This window comes from Ochotona princeps, chromosome 13 (genome assembly GCF_030435755.1).
Source record: "Ochotona princeps isolate mOchPri1 chromosome 13, mOchPri1.hap1, whole genome shotgun sequence".
NCBI classification, from domain to species: Eukaryota; Metazoa; Chordata; class Mammalia; order Lagomorpha; family Ochotonidae; genus Ochotona; species Ochotona princeps.
Genome location: NC_080844.1, coordinates 35,539,879 through 35,561,333, shown reverse-complemented (window position 1 = coordinate 35,561,333; position 21,455 = coordinate 35,539,879). Strand labels below are relative to the sequence as shown.

General features: G+C 38.7%; 1 protein-coding gene across 4 annotated transcripts in view; it reads right to left on the bottom strand.

Moving 5' to 3' along the window:
* KAT6B (lysine acetyltransferase 6B) overlaps nucleotides 1–21,455 on the bottom strand; it is a 173,247-nt gene that overhangs the window by 50,947 nt on the left and 100,845 nt on the right. For 2 of the 4 annotated variants that reach the window (XM_058671618.1, XM_058671621.1), the window contains 6 exons: nucleotides 10,610–10,725; nucleotides 10,151–10,232; nucleotides 7,212–7,344; nucleotides 4,198–4,580; nucleotides 2,550–2,671; nucleotides 642–757 (listed from right to left, as the gene is read on the bottom strand). In XM_058671618.1, coding sequence (XP_058527601.1) covers nucleotides 642–757; nucleotides 2,550–2,671; nucleotides 4,198–4,580; nucleotides 7,212–7,344; nucleotides 10,151–10,232; nucleotides 10,610–10,725 — 952 coding nt within the window. Of the gene's footprint in view, nucleotides 1–641; nucleotides 758–2,549; nucleotides 2,672–3,651; nucleotides 4,581–7,211; nucleotides 7,345–10,150; nucleotides 10,233–10,609; nucleotides 10,726–21,455 lie in introns of all 4 variants that reach the window. The other 2 variants (XM_004583506.3, XM_058671619.1) reach the window with 2 other exon arrangements.

Genomic DNA, 21,455 nt, shown 5'->3' with positions numbered 1-21,455 from the left:
GTGCAAGGTAAGCTAGCAGTTAATTTTACTTAACAACATGAAGATCCTGACACTAATAATTTCTCTAAATTTTTAATGTTAGTCACTAATGCCTTCAAAAATTTGAAGGCTGTCTTAAGACTGTCTACCATACATATTTTCTCATTTTTAAAACATTTCTTAGTAAAAATCCTAAAAAATGAAATACCAGACATCAAGAGATAAAATCAACAGGCCTAATTAGGAGAAATGAAACAGATGACTGAAGAAAAAATGTTAGCATTTTTAAATGGTTAAACTTCTCCTGACGTGGCTTTTTACTGCTCCCTTATTGCTAGAAAGCAAGCATAAGTACCCAGGCTGAGAGTCAGGCTGCAAGTCAAGGCCTTGGCCAATCCCAGTGCAGGCAAGCATTTGGGAATGAGCTGGAAGATGGAACAACTTCCTCCTTGGTGCTTCTCTCTCTTCCTTGCCTTCCAAATAACATAAAAATAATAAAAGTTTTTTTTTTTTAAGTATCATCTAGAAGTTAAAAGGCAAAACTGACAAAGTACCAAGTAATACTACAAAACCTAATAGCTTGGAAAGTACTCAGAACAGACTATCAGCTTTCAGAATCACTTGATGCTGAAGTTATAGACCCAATAGGTTTATTCCATTACCTTGCATATTCCTGTGGGTAAGGCGAGGAATACCAGGTTTGGATTTCATATTTGCCAAATTCTATCACAGAAGGGTACCGGCCACAGTCCTCCACTCCACTTTCACATTCTATTTTCTGTCATGGAAAAAAGAAAAAATAAATAATGGGACATAAGTCTTATAAAATGACACACTTTATTTACATTTTAATTTGTTCACCAATGACTATCAAATCCTATGGAGATCTTAACCATATTCTTAATTTCTGATTTTCACTTTGTTAAAACAATAGCATAGACCCATGTGAAATAATGTTTGTGTTAGGTTCATAAGGTAAACAAACATTCTAAGAAACATTATGAATTAGAAAGGAAACAAGTAGGATGTAAATACATCCAATTATGTATTGAACTAGATTTAATCTATTAAAATGTATTAAAACCGAAATAGTAAAATAATGGAACTATTCCAGCCTTATAGTTTCCTATTCCTCCACTAAGTAATATCTGCCCTAACCATGATTAAATGATCAATCCTGACGTTTTCAGTTCACTGTTCATGCCCTATATTCCCCTTACTTCTTTACATAAGCCAGATGAAATCAAGATCCACTGCAGTCTTCCTAGCTTCAGGTAAAGTGCCTGGCACAGAACAAGAAATGTTTCTGGAATGAAGTCACTTTTACCATCTTGGAATGAGACGGCTTTAGACTTCAGAGTATTTCTCCGAAAGTAGCCTCTTGGTCATAGTACACAAAACCAGAATTCGGCCAAAAGGAAAAAAATGGTAACACTTAAGGACTTGAAATCCTTAATGACTGGGGGAACTTGGACAGTTATCTTTCCACAGGATATCTACCGCAAAGCATTCTGATGCAGACAGACAAAGAGATAGAAACACTGCCTAGCTTCTGAGATAAACACATCAGAAGTTATCTAATTCAATGGATTGTTACTATTACAAATAAAGCTTATGAGTCAGAGACAAACCACTGCCACAGAACAGGAAGTAAGCAAGGTGAGAAGTCTCCCTGCCAACACTAGCCTGAGATATCTAATGTACTTTACACATACACACACACACACCACAACTCATCACACATTTTTCTTTGAAAATCCAATAGCCTTACCTTTCAACATTTAAGCGACAAAACCTAATCAGAGTTAATAGTGTAAGTGGAACCATCTAAAACAACTACTGGACAATGAAATAAAGTGACAATAGCCAATCATGAAATACAATATTGCTTTCATCAGTGCCAAGGAGTTAAAAATAGGAGACATTTTTCATATGGTTAGCCATCTGTGCTGGAAGAAGCATCAGTAATCTTAAAAGTAATGCTTTTCTTTTTGTTAATGTTTAAAATTATTTTCCAAATGTAGTCAAAAACAATCAGAATCTTTTATATCTAGAAGCATTTTTTAAAATTCATCCTTAATACTGCTACATCCAAGAGTGGAGACAGTTCTGTCATTGCTTCCAAATACTCAGACAACAAAAGAAGGACATAAGAGCCACAAGGAATTTTGAAGCTTTAAAAACGCAATGCAATTTCATGTTAAGAATTGGAAGCTAAGACTGACCCTGTGCTGCAGTAGGTATAGCTGCTACCTTCAGGGCCAGAATCTCATCTGGGGACAGGTTTTAGTCCCGGCTGCTCTACTTCTCATCTAACTCCATTCTAATGTACCTGGGAAAGCAGCAGAAGATGGTACCAAATACTTGCACATCTGCAGTTCTCTGGGAGACCCAGAAGTTCTTGGCTTCTGGCTTCAGAAAAGACCAATTGTGGCTATTGTGGCCATTTGGGAAGTGACCAGTGGATGGAAATGCTCTATCACTCTTTCAAATACATAAATAAATCTTTTAAAAAAAGAGTTGGAAACCACATATTATTGTGCTACAACAATATGGTAACCTGACCTTACCTCCCAAGAAAGTTCCTGGGCCTGTTTAAAAACATCCAAGTCTTCTTCCGTAACGACATCCTTGTTTCCAATCACATTTACATCTGTACTTTCTTGTTTGATGTTTATTTTTATTTCAGTATCTGTCATTTAAAACCAGCAAAAAGTGTATTCACTGACTTGAATCATGAATAGCCACCATATATTACCACAATGGTACCCAATCAGCACAGGGATTTTCTTTGGGGGAGTGAAGGGGACAGTTTCATAAGCTTTTCCATTTAAGCACTGCTCACAGATCCAGCAGTACCCTTTGTCTGCTATACCCAAATTTTTATGAGAATTAATCACTGTCACCTTTTTACAGGCTTAGTAAATATACAAGGGAAAATAAGAGTAATAAAAAACAAAATCATAATTTTAACTGAGATTCGACATTATAATCTACACAATTCCCATGATCAGTTTTGAGGTAATAAATTCTACCCACTTTGTCCAAATGACACATTGTTCATTTTTGTCTTGCAAAGGGTAGCAAATGTAAGGGGTCAATTTGTTCAATGAAATCATGAAATCCGTTTGCTCCCTAAGTGGATACACACACAGATGCACTCACTCCAGAAACACTTTACAGAATCACAGATCAGGCTTTGTGGAGATGGAAGCAAGATGGACTTTGTCCTGAGAAAGCAAGGAAGCAGAGGGACGTGAGAGCCAAGAGACCTCCTGGCGGAAGTACCGACAGCACGCGACCTATCAGCACCGTGGCTGACGAGGTGGTATGGGGAGAACACGGCATAAGCATGACAGCGGCTACTCATGCGGGACTACAAAGCCATAAGCAATGCTATGGAAGCATCTGGGGGTCCTAGTGTCACTACAAATGGAAACAGATAATAAAAGATGGGAAAGTATTAGCTGGAAAAACTGTATTCTGGAGGTTTAGTCAGCATTAGGAAAAGGTCAAAGTTTCACTACTTCTGTATGAAAGTGAAGTGAGAGTAAGAGAAATAGCTAAGGCCTATGTGACAAATAGGGATTTCTTTTTTCCTTTCTGGGAGTGGGGGGGTGGGGAGGAAGGGATGGGACGCAGGTTTGGTTGGAGCTTTGACCTGTTGCTTACCATCATCCTGCTCAGGGTTAATCCTTCCGTCTGCCAAGCTCCCCTTCCCTGGTGAGGGGGTCCCCATCTGAGGGGTCACTTTATATTTTAATCTGCCTAGCAGCCTGTGCTTTTTAAGAAAAGTTGTTCGCTTGAAGTGAGCAATTGCTTTAAAAATACATCCTCTCACCATCCCCCAGCTAGAGGAGGAGTGAGAAATAAACCTACTTCTAAAATCTCTTTTTCCAAAGAAATGGGCTTTAGATTTTGCCGTGGAAGAAATTTCGATTTTACGACGCATACGTTTGGGTGGTGCATAACTTGGGTGTCCCTTTTTTCGAGACTGCCCCTGAGTGGTATAGTTATGAGAAAGTCCATCAAAGAGGGCCTTCAGCTGGCTGTGATTTGTGAGACTGCTAAACGAAGGCGCACTGGACTGGCTGGAAGAACTATGGGGAGAGGTAGAAGAAGTGGACGTGCTGGACTTTTGTGAACTGGGGCTCTGGCCAGACATGGGAGTTGGGGGTGGAAGTGAAGAAGGTGGAGGTTTCAGCTTTTGGGTGGTACCTGTAGCCAACACATGAGAAGTGCATGACTGTTTCTGAGAGACCTTTTTCCTTGGACGATAGTGCTTTGAAAAGTCTATTATTTCACCTCGTGATCTGCGACCATCAGGTGATGGTGTAAAAAACTTAGTAAGGCCATCAATGAGCCCTTTGGTTTTCTTGTTAACTTTAAGTGTAGAGGCAGAAATGTAGGTGGAGGTGGTGGTGATTTTGGTGGTGGCACCAGGCCGAGTGGGGTCTGTAACAGCCAATCTGCTGCTTGAGTCCTTCCCAGATGCAGCATGACCAGATGAAGGTGTGGTACAGACTTTAGTCTTTTGACCCCTACCAGGTGACCCCCTTCCTGTGAATGCATTCATGGATCCTTCATCACTGGTTACAGACCTAGGCAAAAATTTAGAGAATAGTATCAGCAATTAATAGCAGAAAATCTATTGCAACTAGATGCATTCAATGTCGCTCAAACTGAAGAAACTGAATTACAACCCTAAAAATGATGTTGGGTGTGTGCCACCACCTAGATGTTTTTCTGTTGAAAAGGGCAGCAGCAACTATATTTGCCTGTCATGATTCCACTATGGACAATCCCATAGGTACACAAAGAATTCATGTGCACCCAGAGGCAACAGAAAACCCAACACTTGCATTATAATAAAAATAATTCTATTCCTTGCATTGTTACAAGTAATTACAATTTATTAAAGTATCATCTTTAACATATTAGAGAAAATAAGATTGATGTGTTATCTAGAAGCGAAAGAATAAGCTTAGCTAATCGCTAGTTAAAAGCAATCAACCTGAAATTTTTTTTAATAAATAGAATTAGGTTATGCCTGTAAATTTGTATTGAAAAAAAAGCAAACTTCATTCAGCACTATACGCTTAGGATGGTAGGATAGTAAATAATACCTTCTGAGGAGAGGAGACAATTACAGCATAAAATACTGCTGGAAAAAGGACAACAACAGCAAAAAAAAACGGAAGGAATGATTAAAGAAAAGCTACAGCAGGTCAGACGTGACATGGAAAGTCTGGTGAAGAAGTAGCACATTTACCATGGTCATTATCAGACACTTGGCAATCAGAATCTGTACACTTGGTTCTGCCCATGCCGCTGTGTGGTCAATGGGCACAGGAGCCGCTCCCCTAGCACAGCCGCCAACGTGAACAGCAGCCGACTGCCTTCACCTCAGGCAAGGCTTAGGAAGCCGCACAGGTTAGAGAATTATATGCAACAGAAACATGCGAATGTAAATCATGTCACTACTAGGGCTCATAGAAAAATGCACTTTTAAACTTATCCATTTAGTGGAAGGCTAATTATGAAAATCATATGACATTGAATCATAAAGATATCTCCCATAATTATGAATAGGACACATTTTTACTGTCATCCTGGACAAACTTCAGGGGTCACATGTAGGGGATGCTGCTGCAAGACCAAGGCAAGCTACTGAGTTCATCTCTGAGTTTGCTCATCTGCAGCCACTGGTTCAGCCCCATCAGGTCAAAGCTGGAGATGTCTGGTGTCACCAGACAACAAAAGCAAGGATGACCAACAAAGAACTCATCTGGTTTAAAAGGCTTCACATCAGAAGCCTGCCGTGTGGATAGCCTCTGGAATCCACTCACCCAGAAAGGGAGTATGCATATTATCTTTAAAATACGTCTTAAAAATTTCTCTAAGTCCAAAGGACAGTTTTGGATAAACAAAAAGTTAGGATTGATGCCAGATGCAATTTTCAGCTGTGTTCTGTGTTTAGAAAGTTTATATTGTAATTTGTTTCTTAGTTGGGCCCTGAGGATACAATCTCATTTTAAGAACAATGCCTATACAGGATGAATGCAAAAATGTAATTTCTGCTCCAAATGCCACTAACAAGAAAATTTTTATTAATAAGTAGGTCTCATGGTTTACCTCTAGAAACTAACCAAAAAATCTTTTTTAATGCCTACTGCTTGGAGGATTTTCATGAAGCTTCACAGAAGACTCTGGGAGTCTGATTTCTGCTTCTCCTTAGGAGGCAAAGGCTCAGGAAGGTACTACTTTTCTAGGAACAAGCAAGGTGGTGAACTGCTTCAGACAAAAATTAGGGGCAAGAGTCAGCACGTTGAGTAAGATTCTTGGTGTTTGTTCAAGGTGTGTGCAGAGTACCTACTCATTTCTGAGTCACAATGGCCCTTTCACTAAGCCTAAAGAGAAAGTAGCGATCTCTTGGTAGACCTGGGAGAGGCAGGCAAACTACCAATTTCATTCATAAACATTATATTTAATGCTGATACACAAATACACATAAACCCTACACTAGTTGAAAACGGACTCATCTTACATCTTATGATTTCTCTACAGATTCCTGTTCAAAGTTTTTAACAGGCTTTAAAGGCAATCAGATGGCAGCGGGATGGGGGAATGACATTATCACAGCGGATCTTCAGGCTGCTGTGTATTCATGTTTTATATGTAAGCCTACACATGTGTACACTATTTTAACCCTTTGGGAGCAGTCACTTGTAGTTTTTTCAATTGCTTCTATTTAGTAAAAGATCCCTAAAAAAGTAGTAAAATTAATAAACCAACATCAGAAGAGAAAGATAATTTTTACAGTGTTATCCAGTGTGACAAAAGAGATTCATTACATGGACAAATCCTTCTCTTATTTTAAAACTCCTATGAAAATATTTATATAATTAAGCCTTCCCACTGCTCAGCCAGTATGAAAAAAAAAGGTAGGCAGAATGATTGTTTCAAATTCTTACATTCTGATTCCATCCTGCTGCTTGAGAAATGTCACCTGGTATCACAGTTACTGCCAAGAGAAGACCCCAAAATGCCAATTATAATTACAAATGTCATTTTCAAAAATTTTCTACAGCTTATGCAAAAGAAGAACTACTCCTCATTCTAGAGTTGGAAAAAATGATGCCAAAAAGGTCTAATGGAACCTAAGGGAGTTACAGTCACCTATATTTTAACCACAACATAAAAAGATTTTTTTTGATAAGATCTCAACCTACAACAATCGTTGCTTTAATTTATTTTTCGGTCGTCCAATGGGTTTTGCATATCGTCGTTTTATTTGTGCAGCTTTCTCATGAAGCAGTTTTCTTCCCTTTTTCTTTGGTCTGCAGACTTGGCAAATCCACATCCCTGAATTAATATATATATGAGAAAAATATTTTAATATTTCAACTTAGGAGAAGATATTAAATATAAACTGCAGCTATTGTAGGCTGCCCAAGGATGCTGTACACTCCCAAAAGTGGGCCATCCCCTTTAGTTATTTTCCTCAGGAAGCTATTACTACAGGCCAATTTCCCCAGGGGTGACAGTGGTGACAGCAAAGGTTCCTCTACCTCAGGATCCTTCATAACACTGTTCCAAAAACATCAGTAAGCCTCCCACCACCACAAAACACATGTGAAAACCTGCTCCTGTCAGATACCGTTTCTCTTTTGATTTGAAGGAGAAATTTTCAAGTTAGTTTTTTAGAACTACTAGAAAAAAAAAATTATTTCTTATATCAATCTCTGGAAATTTCTAACACTAAAAACAGATTATCAGTATGAAGTATTACTTTAAAATTAAAGTTTAAAAAATAAGTACTGTGTAGCTACAGTAATTAAAACTATACATACGGCACAGTGAATTAAATCAATGGGTAGCAACTGAAAGATTAAAACAATCAAATCCTATACAAAAGTTCAGAATATCAAAATGGCCACATTTCTAATCAACGGGAAAAGGGATGAAATGATTCTACAAGGGTGACACAACAAAAGCTTTATATATCTGGAAGGGAAACGATTATTTCCTGTCATTCACAAAAATCAAATCTAGGGCCTGGTGTGGTGGCTCAACACTCTAATCCTCCATCCTGCAGTAGGCACCAGTGCTAGTTCCAGCTCTTCAAACTCAGCTCCCTGCTTGTGGCCTGGGAAAGCCCAAAGCCTTGGGACCCTGTGCCCACGAGCGAGACTGGAAGAAGCTTCCAGTTCCTGGCTTTGGATCAGCTCAGCTCTGGCCACTGTGGCCATTTGGGGAGTGAATCAACAGATGAAGAATCTCTCTCTTTCTCTCTCGGTCTCTCCTCTCTGAAAATCTACCTTTAAATAAATAAATGAATAAATCTTTAAGAAAATTCTAGACAGATTAATACTATAATGTAAAAAATTTACAAATACTAGGAAAAACTGTGGCTACTAAAATAAATATAAGCATGATTGACATTTAAAGCTGAATTCACCAACACTCATGAATCTGACTACACAAAATTTTTTTTAAAAAGATTTATTTTATTTTTATTACAAAGTCAGATGTACTGAGAGGAGGAGAGATGGAGAGGAAGTGGAGCTGCCGGGATTAGAACCAGCGGCCATATGGGATCAAGGTGAGGACCTTAGCCAATAGGCCACGCTGCCGAGCACTACACAAAAATTTTTTAAAAAGAAACCTTCAGCACTGGAAGAAGCAGGTAAAACTTCCAGTAGGAAAAATGATTAATGGATAAAAGCAAATACTCTACAACAGATGATACATAAGCAGGTAGAAAAGCACGAGATATATCGAATGTCACTACTTTAAAAAAAAAAAAACAGCAGATCTTTGTTATCAAATAGGTAAAAAAAAAATTCAGGGAACAATGTATTTCATGATATGTATCAGAAATTACAAGATGCCTCTGATTTCCAAGATGTTAAAACATATACAAGATGCATCAAAGAATCACTTATATATAGTTCTTTATAGTTAGTGTTGGCCACAGTTCAGGAAAGACATATCTCATACACTGGTGGTCACTCTGAAAACCGGGTGTAGCTTTTGATCCGTAAATTTCTATTCTAGGAGTTTATCTTAAGGAAATAATTGTGGATACAAAAAATTGGAAACATCTGTAATGTCTAGCACAGAGCATTGAATTCATAAATGATGGTTTGTTTATGCACATAGTTACAAAATCCGGTTTACCTCAGGAAGCACCTAGATTGTACAGTATGTGTGCTGAAGCAAGTTAGGTCATAAGACAACAGGGAGCAGTACAGAGGTAAATCGGAGAAAATATGTTAAAATGAGTCCAAGAGGACACAAATTCAAAAATTTTAAAATATGATTCTAAAAAGGCATATCTGTGTTCCACAGTCACCAGGTTTGTGACCCCTGCTTAGGAAAACATTTAATGATGTTAAGAATGGTTATAATCTGCTATTAACAAGGTGGAAAACAGGGATACAAAGACATGAACACAGTGTTCCACTTCTTTTTAAACAGTGTAATGTAGACAAGCAATGCATTTTCAGTTTGTTTTTTAAAATTTCATTTCTATCTGTATTTTATAACTATTCTAGAATATAAATCTATATGTTTTACAATAAGAAAGAATATTTTTAAAGAGTTTACTATATTGCAATATGAGCAGAGCGGAGGCCAAAAAGCCAGGCCCAATTGCACAATGAACAGAGAAGAAAATCCATATTCTATCAGAATAATCAGCTATGAAAAAGTTCATGTCCAAAGTATTAACTAATGGTTCCCCACTCCTGAAAATGGAGATGGCTTCATGTCACAGAACTTTGGGGCCATCAATACCAGCATTATTAGAAACAAAAATTTTCATATCTCTAAACTGTGTATTGTATAATTATGCTGTGTGTTCTATGTTTTGAACTACATTTTCTAAACTTATACAGGAGTGGTTTAGGGAAAAGGATGGTCTTTTTCATCCATGGATCTGAATTACAGTCTTTTATTATTATTATTATTGTTATTGTTATTATTATTTATATTATTACCTAAATAAATACTTTTGTACTTCTCTGTTCATAATAGGCATTATATTTGCAATTATGGGGAAGGTGGGAGAAAAAAAAAGCCTAAGGAACCCATAAACCTCTAGGCTGCATCAAGACCAGGCTAATGAGTAATAAAACATATTTTTCACGTTGTTTAAAAAGTTCACCTTTTGGCATTCTGGAAAGTGGTGGGTCACAGCACTCCATATGGAATCCTCTATCACAAGAGTCACAAAAAAGCATATTATCCTGTAAAATACAACATATTAGAGACTGACACTGAAACCTATGTAAAAGACCAAAAATTCTTACGCGACCAAAATAACAACAATAAAATCTGAGAGGTCTTTAAAAAAAAAAAAAGCTCATGGAAAAACTAGTATTATGAAAAATTGCACTTGGATTTCCAACTTTGTTTTTTTACACCAAAGTGTACTTATCGTTCAATTTCACTTTTCCATGAATTTTTGAAGTTACCTTTTTGTAACAAAGAAACAAGATCCAAGCCATGATTTGATATCATATACTTTTAAAAAGCAAAATAGCAACATCCTACAAAAAGGAAAATAATTAACAGTGAAAGCTAATAATTTACTGGGAAACCAACTACTGAGAGCCATACTTACTGCATTTTTGCCTTGGATTCTACATGCACTGCATGTCTTGCATTCAATGCACTGCCACCTTAAGGCCTTTACGTTTGTCGTTAATTCAGGACAAAATTTCAAACAGGATGGGTGCCCTAAGAGAAGAAAGTGAAAATTACCTTACGGGAATAAGACTTTACATTAAAAAAAAAAAAAATTATCCTTCCCTAACGTTTAGTGATAGGTAATGATGTCGGCCAAGGAACCTTAGGAACTGGAAATTGTAAAAAAAAATTACTGAACAGACTAAATTTTCCTTCATGGCTTCTTTTGTTTTCTTCTTTCTTTCTATATAATAGAATACCTATAGGAATTCTACACGAATTTCAACCAGAAATCTTCAGAAACTTGAGGATGACATATGCCCAGCTGGGCTTCTGATTTCTGTACTTTCTGCTAAGTCTTCTGCATTCGCCATCTTCACCAACCACCATCTACTCAGATTCTTGGCTGCTGAACTGTGAATGGAGAGAGAGGTGCTTCATAGTTCAAACATTCCCTGCACTCTGTGCATAATGAAATCATAAAACTTCAAACAACACAGAGCTAAACAGAAAGCTGGGGCTACTTAATAACATGCTGCCTTTCCCCATCGCACAAACGCCATAATATACAAAAGAGATCCCCACTGCTGGACTGTATTGCCATCTTGTCTCTGGCTCCTTGAGTTTAAGTTCTGAAAGTAGGAGTGGCAGTGGTGGATCTGAGAGCAAGAGGCTGACAGATCTAGGTCAAGTGGAATGCAACAAGGAATACTCAGGTTTCCCCGTTTTCTGCGTGTCGAGATTTTTCCACACTGTTTCAGGAGCCAAACAGCTCATCCCAAAGAGGAAAGAAAGCTGGGGAGCCGGAGCCACAGCACCAGGCAGAGGGGCCAGCCAGGTTCCCTACTGGGTGTGAGCAGCAGCAGCCCAATCTGGGAAGGTGGCTCAGTTGAAAATATAATGGCCTTTTATCACACACCCCAAGAAGAGTTTCAAACTTGATTTTCTCTAAACCTCGTGTTTAAATAGTAAGAACATTAGTAAATCCCAAGTGAAAGAACATATAACCAAGCTGCAAAAAGAAACCTGAGGGGTAATAAAAAAAAAAGCAGATTCTGCAATTTCAAAACTGTTTTATAATTTCCTGAGTTTGGCAGGCTCATTGTTTAAATATGTATTTTGGGTTGCTGCCAAAAAGGTCCTCCTTGCTAAAGCTTAACAGGTGCTTCATAAAATTCCACCCACCAGGAGATCTGGCTTTTTGAAGTATAAACATTCAAAATCAATCATCAATACTGCTAATAAAAGCAAACTATTCCTGAGTTAAAAAAAATAAGAAATCTAAACATCTGCATTTAAGATGTTGAGAAAATAAAATGTCGCAGGATTATGACCTAAGGCAGGAGAGACAATCAGGCAGATGCATTTAACTTCTGACCACCACCCCCTTCTTTTACAAGAGCCTCTCACATTCAGATGAGTGTGAGGAAAAGTTTAATATACAAAACTGGTATCAATCACTTCTTTCTGTTCAACAACAGCAAGCAGCTTGCCTGTGGATTCTAAGCAGCTTACTCTAGCGGGGGAAAGATGGGGTCGACTTTGATTAGAGTTACTTCCTCTAAAATTCAGGGCAAAAACTCAACTTAAAAAGAACAGCAATTTAAATTCCATCCTTAAAATGGGTCCCATCAGCTTAAAAGTATACCATTTGTTCCTTTTTTCCCCTTTACTTGTTTTTTTTTTATTACTTCCTGTAAGTCATACATCACTGGCACATATGACCTCAATTTCATGCACTGAATTTTTCTCTACATTAAAATCAGCTTATTACTTTGTAGCTTAACATTCAGCAACTAAGGTAATTCAGATCACATTACAGCCTACTATTTATTCTCATGATACCCACATAAGATGGACTTCTCAATAATTACACATTTTGAAAATTAATGGATTTCTGCCATTTTCAATCAGCAGCAAGAAATAGTCTTCCTAAACCTTATCTCAATTTAAGCAATATTATATCTCAGCAGCTACAATTTAAGCGACTTTATCAAATTCCCAAATCTTTAGCCTACTTTTCCTTTAGGTAGCTATCTTATCTTCATGTTGCTTAAGAAAATCTGCCATACATACTTTCAGTCCTAAATTTCCATGATTTTATAACAGACACTGAGAGATGAAGAAACACTCCTACTATATTTTCTTCTGTTAAACTTTAAAATAACATAAAACACTGTAACTGAATCTTGATATGATGGTAACACAATCTATAGCAGTAAGACACAGGAAAACTTCATACTTTACAATAACCTGATTCCTTACTTCCCATTTTAGCAATTCCAAAATCTCAACAAATTCTTTCTAAATTCCTGTTCTTTCTGATTACACAATTCATGCTTGTCTTTTGGGAGTTTGTTTTACTTGTGGCTTATAATATATCAGATGTGACAGTCATAATATATATATTCATTTACAACATTTATTCTTATACAAACACATATTAAGCACTTATAGATCGCAAGTTTTAGGTAACAAAATCAAAAGGAGTACTGTTTAAAACTAACCAAGTTTACTGGGACCACAAGTCAACAGAAACTCTTTTTGGAGGAAGTACTACAGGAGAACAAAATATGGGCTCTATAGTAGGCAGAATGATGATCTACAAAATGTCTATGCCCTAATTCCTCTAAACCACATTCCCTAATGTGGGAACTGAAGTTTTGCATATGGCACTAAGTATGGAGAGATTATCCTGGATTATCTGACTTGGACCAATCTAATTACAAGGGTCCTTAAATGCAAGAACGTTTCTGGCTAGATAATAGAAGGAAGAAGAGTAGTTGGAAGCATGAGAGGGAGCCTAGCACCAGTTGGGGGCTATAGATCAAGGCACGTGGGCGGAAGCACCTTCACCTGACAGCAAGAGAAAGGGGAAATCGTCCCACAAACACAAGGAAGTACATTCTATCAATGCAGTCAGTGAATCAGCACATGGATATTCGCCTGGAATACTCAAATTCAAGAAGCTCAGTGCTGCTGTCACTATCATTCATCCTGTGAGACCCATGCTGGATTTTGAATGACAGCTGTAATATAATGAATGTTTAAAGCTAAAAGTTTGTGGTCAAGTGCTACAGCAGTAAAGCTAATGAAGCTGCAGCCACTGGGGCCTCCTGACTAGTTATCCTGACCATCCTTCTGTCCTTCCTTGAACCAGTATTTCATAAGCATTGGAGACACAGATATAAAGAATGTCTACAGATCCCACACAATTCAGATCAGACAGATACCACATATTCAGATTAGAGAAACTAGTAGAAAAGACAAACGTAAAACAAGGTTAATGTCTGCTGATGGGGTGGCTCAGGGATATGGGAGAAACGCAGCAGCAGCTTAGAGGAAGGCTTCCCTGGCAGAGAACCAAAGGACTAAAGGAGTCAGATGGGACCAAAAGACGGACAAACTATGAAAAGATGACACAGGCACAGGGAGAAAAGAACACAGTCCCTCCCAGGTATAGGGAATGTTGGATAGGCTGGACAGGAGTCCAAACAGACATGCACTTTGTACTACATTCAAGAATTTAAGGATTGACATTGTGATGCAGCATGTTAAGCTGTCGCTTACAACACTAGTGTCCCCTGTGGAAGTGCTAGTTTGGGTCCCAGATGCTCCATTTCCACTCTAGCTTCCTGTTGATGCACCTGGGAAGGCAATGGACAGTGTTCCTGGCTCCCAGCTTTGGCCTGGTCTGGACTTTCATGCAGCAGCAGCAATTTGGGATATAAACTATCAGATGGAAGGTCTCTCTATGTATTTTCAAATAAATGAATTTTTAAAGAATTTAGAGTTTTCCTAAGTCTAGTGAAAAATTTTGTAGTCACATTTATAATCTTAAAAGCTATTTTAGGTTGCAGTATGAAAAACAGAAAAAAGCAAAGAGGGTTAAGATTAGATTGAGGTTCTTGTTACAGCAAATCCAAACGTGTTTGGTGCAGATGTTTGGATCTGTTCAGGCTGGAGAATCAGCATGGTTTTGCCGAATCTTTGTATGAGGGAACAGAACCAATGGTAACTGTAAGTTTCCATTTGTGCAACTGAGTGCCAATGGCGTACATTTGCTGAAATCCTGACAAGCAGGGCATTGCTTGTTTATCAGGATTTTCGTTGTTACTGCATGGTTCCTTTTTTGGGTGGAGGAAGCAATGTGCAGTCGATAAGTTGTTTTAGAAAATAAATTTGAGAAATCCATGGGGAAGGACACAGGGAAAGGTTCTATGAGCATATATATCTAAGGTTCGGGAGCTTAGAAGCTAAAAGGGAGGAAAGAAAAAACAAAAGGTCAAGAACAGAAGCCTACAGAAATACTTGGGCTATAGAGACGCTACAAGGAGCCAACAAAAGATGTAAAAGGATATCGGGGCCAAAGCACAGAGAATGTAACATCAGAGAACCAAAGAGAATATTTGTCTATCAAAGACGGTAGAGGGGATCGGTGTCAAGTGAAAGGTGTTGGCCAGGAGCCTGCATTACAGTGCTTATGACATGAGTATCCCATATGTTCTGCTCCACTTCTGACAAGCCTGGAAAAGCAGCACCAAGACAGCTCAAGTGCTTGCCATCCATGTGGGAGATCCTAAGGAAGCTCAGGGCTTAACCCTGGCCAGTGCGGTCATGTAGAGAGTGGGCCAACAGATGGAAAAACTCTCCCTCCTTATCTCTGTAGCTCTGCCTTTCAAATATGTAAGTAAATCTTTATTTCTTAAAGGTGTTGGCTCAAAGCATTAGATTTCTTGATACAGAGTCACTGTTAAACTAGGGGAGAAGAATGAAATTAGAATCTCTCACCATAAACAAAAATCAATATAAAATGGACCAAAAACCTAAATATAAGACTGTAAACTATGAATATGCTAGAAGAAAATGTGAGAAACACTTCAAAATGTTGGTGGAGGTGATGAATTATTCCACAAGACCCTCAAACTAGACAAATGGGATAATGTCAAACTCAGCATTTCTGCACAGCACAAAAAACAATCAATCAAAACAGCGAAGGGTTAGCTCATAGACTGGGAAAAATATTGCAAGTTATTTCTCTAACAAAGGATTGATATTAATATGTCAGCAAAATTTTAAAAAAGATTTCATATCAGTAAATTTAAAAACTAAGTAAAAAAACCCAATCATTCCAGTTAAGAAATGGGCAAAAGGACCTGAAATGACAGTTCTCAAGGAAACACAAGTGGTCAATAAATACTTGGGAAAAAAATGCTCACTATCACTAGACATAAAGGCATTCAAACCAAACCCACAATGAGATATCACCTCATCACTGTGGGACCGGCAACTACCCAAATGAGGGAGCAGCAAACGCGGGTGAGAATGCAAGGAAAGGAGAACTCTTATACACTATGATGGGAGTGTAACTTTGTGTAGTCTCTAAGGAAAGTACTATAAGGATTTCCTACAAACTAGAAATAGACATGCCATAGGATTCAGCAATCCCACTACTAGATTTCTACTCAAAAGGCTTGAACTTGTACGAAAGAGATACACGCTCCACCATGTTTATAACTGCATTTTTCACAATAGCCAAAATATAGACTCAATCAAGGTATTGTCACATGAATGGACAGAGACAACGTGTTGCATACACACTGTGGAATACTACTCAGATTAAAAAACAAAACAAAACAAAATCCTGCCATTTGCATGAAACAGGTGGAACTGGAGGTCTTCACTGTTGAATAAAATTAACTTGACATGGAAAGGCTAATATCACAGGTTCTGCTTTGTATGTATATGGATCTAACACTAAAACTAGTAAAAACCCCTCAATCTGAACACAAAAGGTTGATTACTAGAGGCTGGAAGAGTGGGAGAGAAAAAAATAGAGTAAGTTGGGTGTAAATCATTAATCTGCCAAATACTCTAATATGAGAATGTTAATAGGAGATAAATGATAAGGAGCATTTGGGAACTCATATTATTAACTCAGAGATTTCTAAGTTTAAAAGGAAAAGAGAGGGCTCGGCAGTGTGGCCTAGTGGCTAAGGTCCTCGCCTTGATCCCATATGGCCGCTGGTTCTAATCCCGGCAGCTCCACTTCCTCTCTATCTCTCCTCCTCTCAGTATATCTGACTTTGTAATGAAAATAAGACAAATCTTAAAAAAAAAAAAAAAAAAAAAAAGGAAAAGAGAGAGAGAGAGAGAGAGAGAGATACAAATCTTTCTCATATATCCTGTATCTACACACTCCAACTATCAGGTCCCTCTAAGAACAGAAGCCACCAAAGTTTTGTCCACAATGAACACTGACGCACCCAAGGAGGACTTTAAAGCTCTCAAGGGCAGAGTGATATTCTGTGCCACTATTCCTGCTCCCACACTGTACAAAGGATTTTCTCACTTTACCAGCTGTGCCCTGGCAGTCTTCCTTCCGTCTCCCATTTCAATGAGCTTCCACTTAGAATGATGCTGTAATTTTGAACTGTACACTTATCTTAGATTTGCTAATTTGAAAACACACATGCACACAACTCATCTGTAAGTAAAATTTAACCACCCAGCAATCTGAGCAGCAGACACAAAATTTCATTTGGTGTAATATCTAATACTTATGTGAAGCTAATTAAAGATAATTTGGTCTTAATGAGGCAAAGAGAGTGTAAAACAGTGTTAATTCCAAAGTAGGCTGATCCATGAAAGTCAAGTAAAATCACTTCCTCGTCTCAACATTTCCACAGACCTGAGGACTACCCAAGGATTTCCACATCCGCACTAATGGTTATTATCATAATCCTTTAAGTTTGTCTCTCATTTTACAGCTAGTAATCATCTTCAAATCACTATTTCGTTGGGTCTGCACTACCGCTCTGTGGGTACAAGCTGCAGAACTGCAATGCTGGGCTCAGTACACCACGCGTGGGCCTCCCTATACTGTGAGCTTCACTTCTCACATTTTTACTACATACATACATGCATGCTTCAACAGTTTTCTTGAAAAAAAAAACTTGAGCATAAAATATTAAAGAAACTGTTCATTTGCAGCATTGAGCCTTTAAAAAACTTTTTTTCTAATTGGCTTTACTCTATGATGTAAGCACACATTTATTACTCATGTCTATGAAATCTAAGCTGAGTCTACGTGTGACATGACACAAATGGTACTTGAGATGGAGAAGACTAAAAAGCGCCGGGCACATATGGGAAACACATTTCAGAATGGTGCTCCTCCGTATGAGTTGTCATCTGAATTTCCTTCTGCTTTTACACAGGGAAGAGTATTTTTCCTCCACATAAACATCTTGTGTTAGTGATTCCTTTGATCACTGTACACAGTGTCAATTCAAGACTGACAGAATCTTCTGGGTGTGAGAAAGCAGCCATGTCTACAAGGTTAACCAAGGGTTCAAACTTCTCTAATTTCCACATGAGCTTCTGGCCTGCACTCTGAGAAGGATCCCACCGCAGACAGAGGGCATTGTTGAAGCAGGCTGCTAGGTTACACTTCTGTCTCCCTATTATACCAATGCGCCACAACCAGGCATTGGCACTACAAGGATCCCCAAGCTCTCTAGAGCAAACTACATCTTATTTTCACCCATCAACTGGAAGAACTGCAACCAGAAAAAGTACATTCAATCTGATCAAATAGATGAAATAAATATCTACAAATCATTTCTCTAAGGAACCATAGTTTTGGGGCCTGCATGGAAGTTTAAGCTGCCACCTAACAACACCTGCATCCTATAGAAGCCTTAGCTGCTCCACTTTACACTCGGTTTTCAGCTAATGTGCCTGGGCAAGCCTCCGAAATTGGCCCAAGTACACTGGTCCCTGCCACCCACATAGGAGACCTAGACGAGTTCTAAGCTACTGGATCCGTAGCTTGGCCAAGTCCGACTGATGTAGCCATTTAGAGTGAAACATGGACTGAAGATTTCTCTGTCACTCTGCCTTTCAAATGGATGAATGAATATTTTGGTGGCTGGTTTTTGGTTTTTGGGCTTTTTTTTTTCTTTTGGTCAAACAGTTTGGTTTTTTGTCTTTTTTGCTGCAGTAGCAACAGCCAAGCTGGTAGAAGCACATATAAGCTAGATCAGACTGTGAAGCATTGCTGCGCACCTTCTATCTCAAAGGGCCATGATGACCCCAGGGTTTGAATCTCTCCCTTCCAAGTACTATCCTGGTCTGATCCTGCTTAACTACCAACATCAGAGGAGATCTGGGGGTGTTGCCAGGGGAATAGGTGTGTTCAGAGCTTGAATTTCTGCCTAACCCCTACATACCTTAACTCTAGCACCTCTGGCCCTTTCCACCTGAGAGGAAGAATGGCTCACAAAATGATTCCAGCAACAGTACCCTCTAGACAGTATTTTCCATCTAGACTCCACTGTTTAAAGGAGAAAACAACAGGATATTTTTTAAAAAGAGAGAGAGCGAAAGTAACAGTTTTTGTACCACTAAGCTGACCCTGAAAAAGTACTGAGTAAGCAATCTCAGGGGAAGGAAATTTCCAGTGACTTCAAGGGGTAAAGGAGATGAAACCTCCCCTCTGGCAGGTCTTCAACTCAGGAAAGACCAGGGGAGATTGATTACATCAGAAAATCTAAGATGTGCCTGCTGAGAAATCAAGTCTTTATCCCCAGTGAAGGAAGTCTCGAAGTTAAGAACTAGACAATAATGATCTTGAATTTCTTATCAACTCAATTAAGGGTAGCACCAGAGGTAAAGAGTATATGAGGGGAACATTTCTTTCCATATCTAAGTATCTTGAATTTGTCAAGGTACTCAGATAAACACATCTTCAAGAAATAAAACAGTGAAGGGTATTTTTAAAGTAGCACCTTAAAAACCACAAAGTAAACTGTAGACACAAGAACACTACTAAACTTATCAGGTAGTAGTTACACAAAAGAGTAATTCATTAAGAAGGAGCCTCCTGAGAAAACCAGAAAGGTAACTGTAGAGTCAGAACTGATGAGGGAGGCACTACCTCAGCAGCATAAAATAAGGAAATGGCAGGGCTGAAATTTATTAAACTGAACATACAGATAATGTTTCCATGCCCTTTTGTCACTATCCATGATACCGTGGCCAGGTAAAAGAACTTTAATGAAATCTGTGGAGCCCATCAAAAAGAATGTCAGAATGCATTTTTCAGGTGGCATTTGAAAAGTCTGATTTCAAAGTCTCTTTCTCTCCTCCTGGCAAAGTCCTGAAAGCTGCTGAATCACAAGGGGGCTATGGAGTGGAGCCTTCACACGAGGAGTAAGAGTTATACAACACTGACATTCCTCAGTGTGAAACATTTCCCCAATCCAACATCAATCTGCTGTCACATGTGGTGATAAGATTTTTAAATTACTCGTAGCAATCAAGGACAACACCACACATGCCAAATCACAACAATGGTTGGCATTTACAGTACACCTGTCATACTTATGGACTCTGTACTGGGCTTGTGTGTGTGTGTGTGTGTGTGTGTGTGTGTGTGTGTGTGTGTGTGTGTGTGCGTGTGTGTGTTCTCTCACCTAAGTCCCATAAAACCCAATTCCCTAAATAGGAAACTGAGGCTTAGAATGGCTATGGAAGTAACCTAGCACAATGGAACTGAATTAGGATTGGCTCTCAAATTCCCTCTCATTCATCACTCCACACAACTGGTTCCATAAGAACACACCACAGTGTTTTGCACGTTTGTTGTATGTTAAGATAATTACAAACACATATGGATAAGTACTCATACTCAGATATCAACTTCCAAATAACCTTTAGGGGGAAAAGCTTTATTAGGCTGGGAGAAAAAAAGTTTAACAAAACCTGATTATTTTTTTTTAAAGATTTTATTATTGGAAAGCTGGATATACAGAGAGGAGGAGAGACAGAGAGGAAGATCTTCCATCCGATGATTCACTCCCCAAGTGAGCCGCAACGGCCGGTGCTATGCCAATCCGAAGCCAGGAACCAGGAAACTCCTCTAGGTCTCTCACGCGGGTGCAGGGTCCCAAAGCCTTGGGCCATCCTCTCCTGCTTTCCCAGGCCACAAGCAGGGAGCTGGATGGGAAGTGGAGCTGCTGGGATTAGAACCGGAGCCCATATGGGATCCCGGGGCTTTCAAGGCAAGGACTTTAGCCGCTAGGCCACGCCGCTGGGCCCAAAACCTGATTAATTTTTAAAAATCTGATAACAACTTCCCAACCTGTCAGTGCATGTGTGCATGTGTGTGTGTCTGCGTGTTTTCACCTGAGCAATTATTCCATGCTTACCAGAAAGGGAGACCAACAATTTTTTTAAATGTAAGCACAACCTGCCTTTCAGTTTCCACCATAAAACTGAATTATAGAATTCAAATTTTATGGTAAGAAAAAGGGACAGGTGACATTTACCCACAAGTGACATCAACTTTGACAGCATTTGGATACTACAATTTGCCAATGGTTTTCCCAGCAAACCTCTGGTCTCAATGTAACTTCTGCACAGAACCACCCTTTCCCGCTGTTATTCCATGCAAGGGGAATTTCTTCCATGCCTCATGGCTTCTTGATTTCATCACTGTGATATCCAGAAAACTGGACTACCTACCATTCCAAGCAATGAAGAGCTGGGCTGTAATACTGTATTTCACCAGTAGGTGTCATGACCTTAAACACTGCAGAAGACAGCTCAAAGATCTGACTTCAAGTTTCAGAGAAAACCAAAGCGACTCCTATTGTATTTAGTTTGAAATTGAGTTCTCTTCAGTGACTTTGCCAACAATGTAGTTCTCCACACTGAACTACCAATGTCAATATTATATCAAGGTTTAATTATAAACATTAACACAGTGATACATA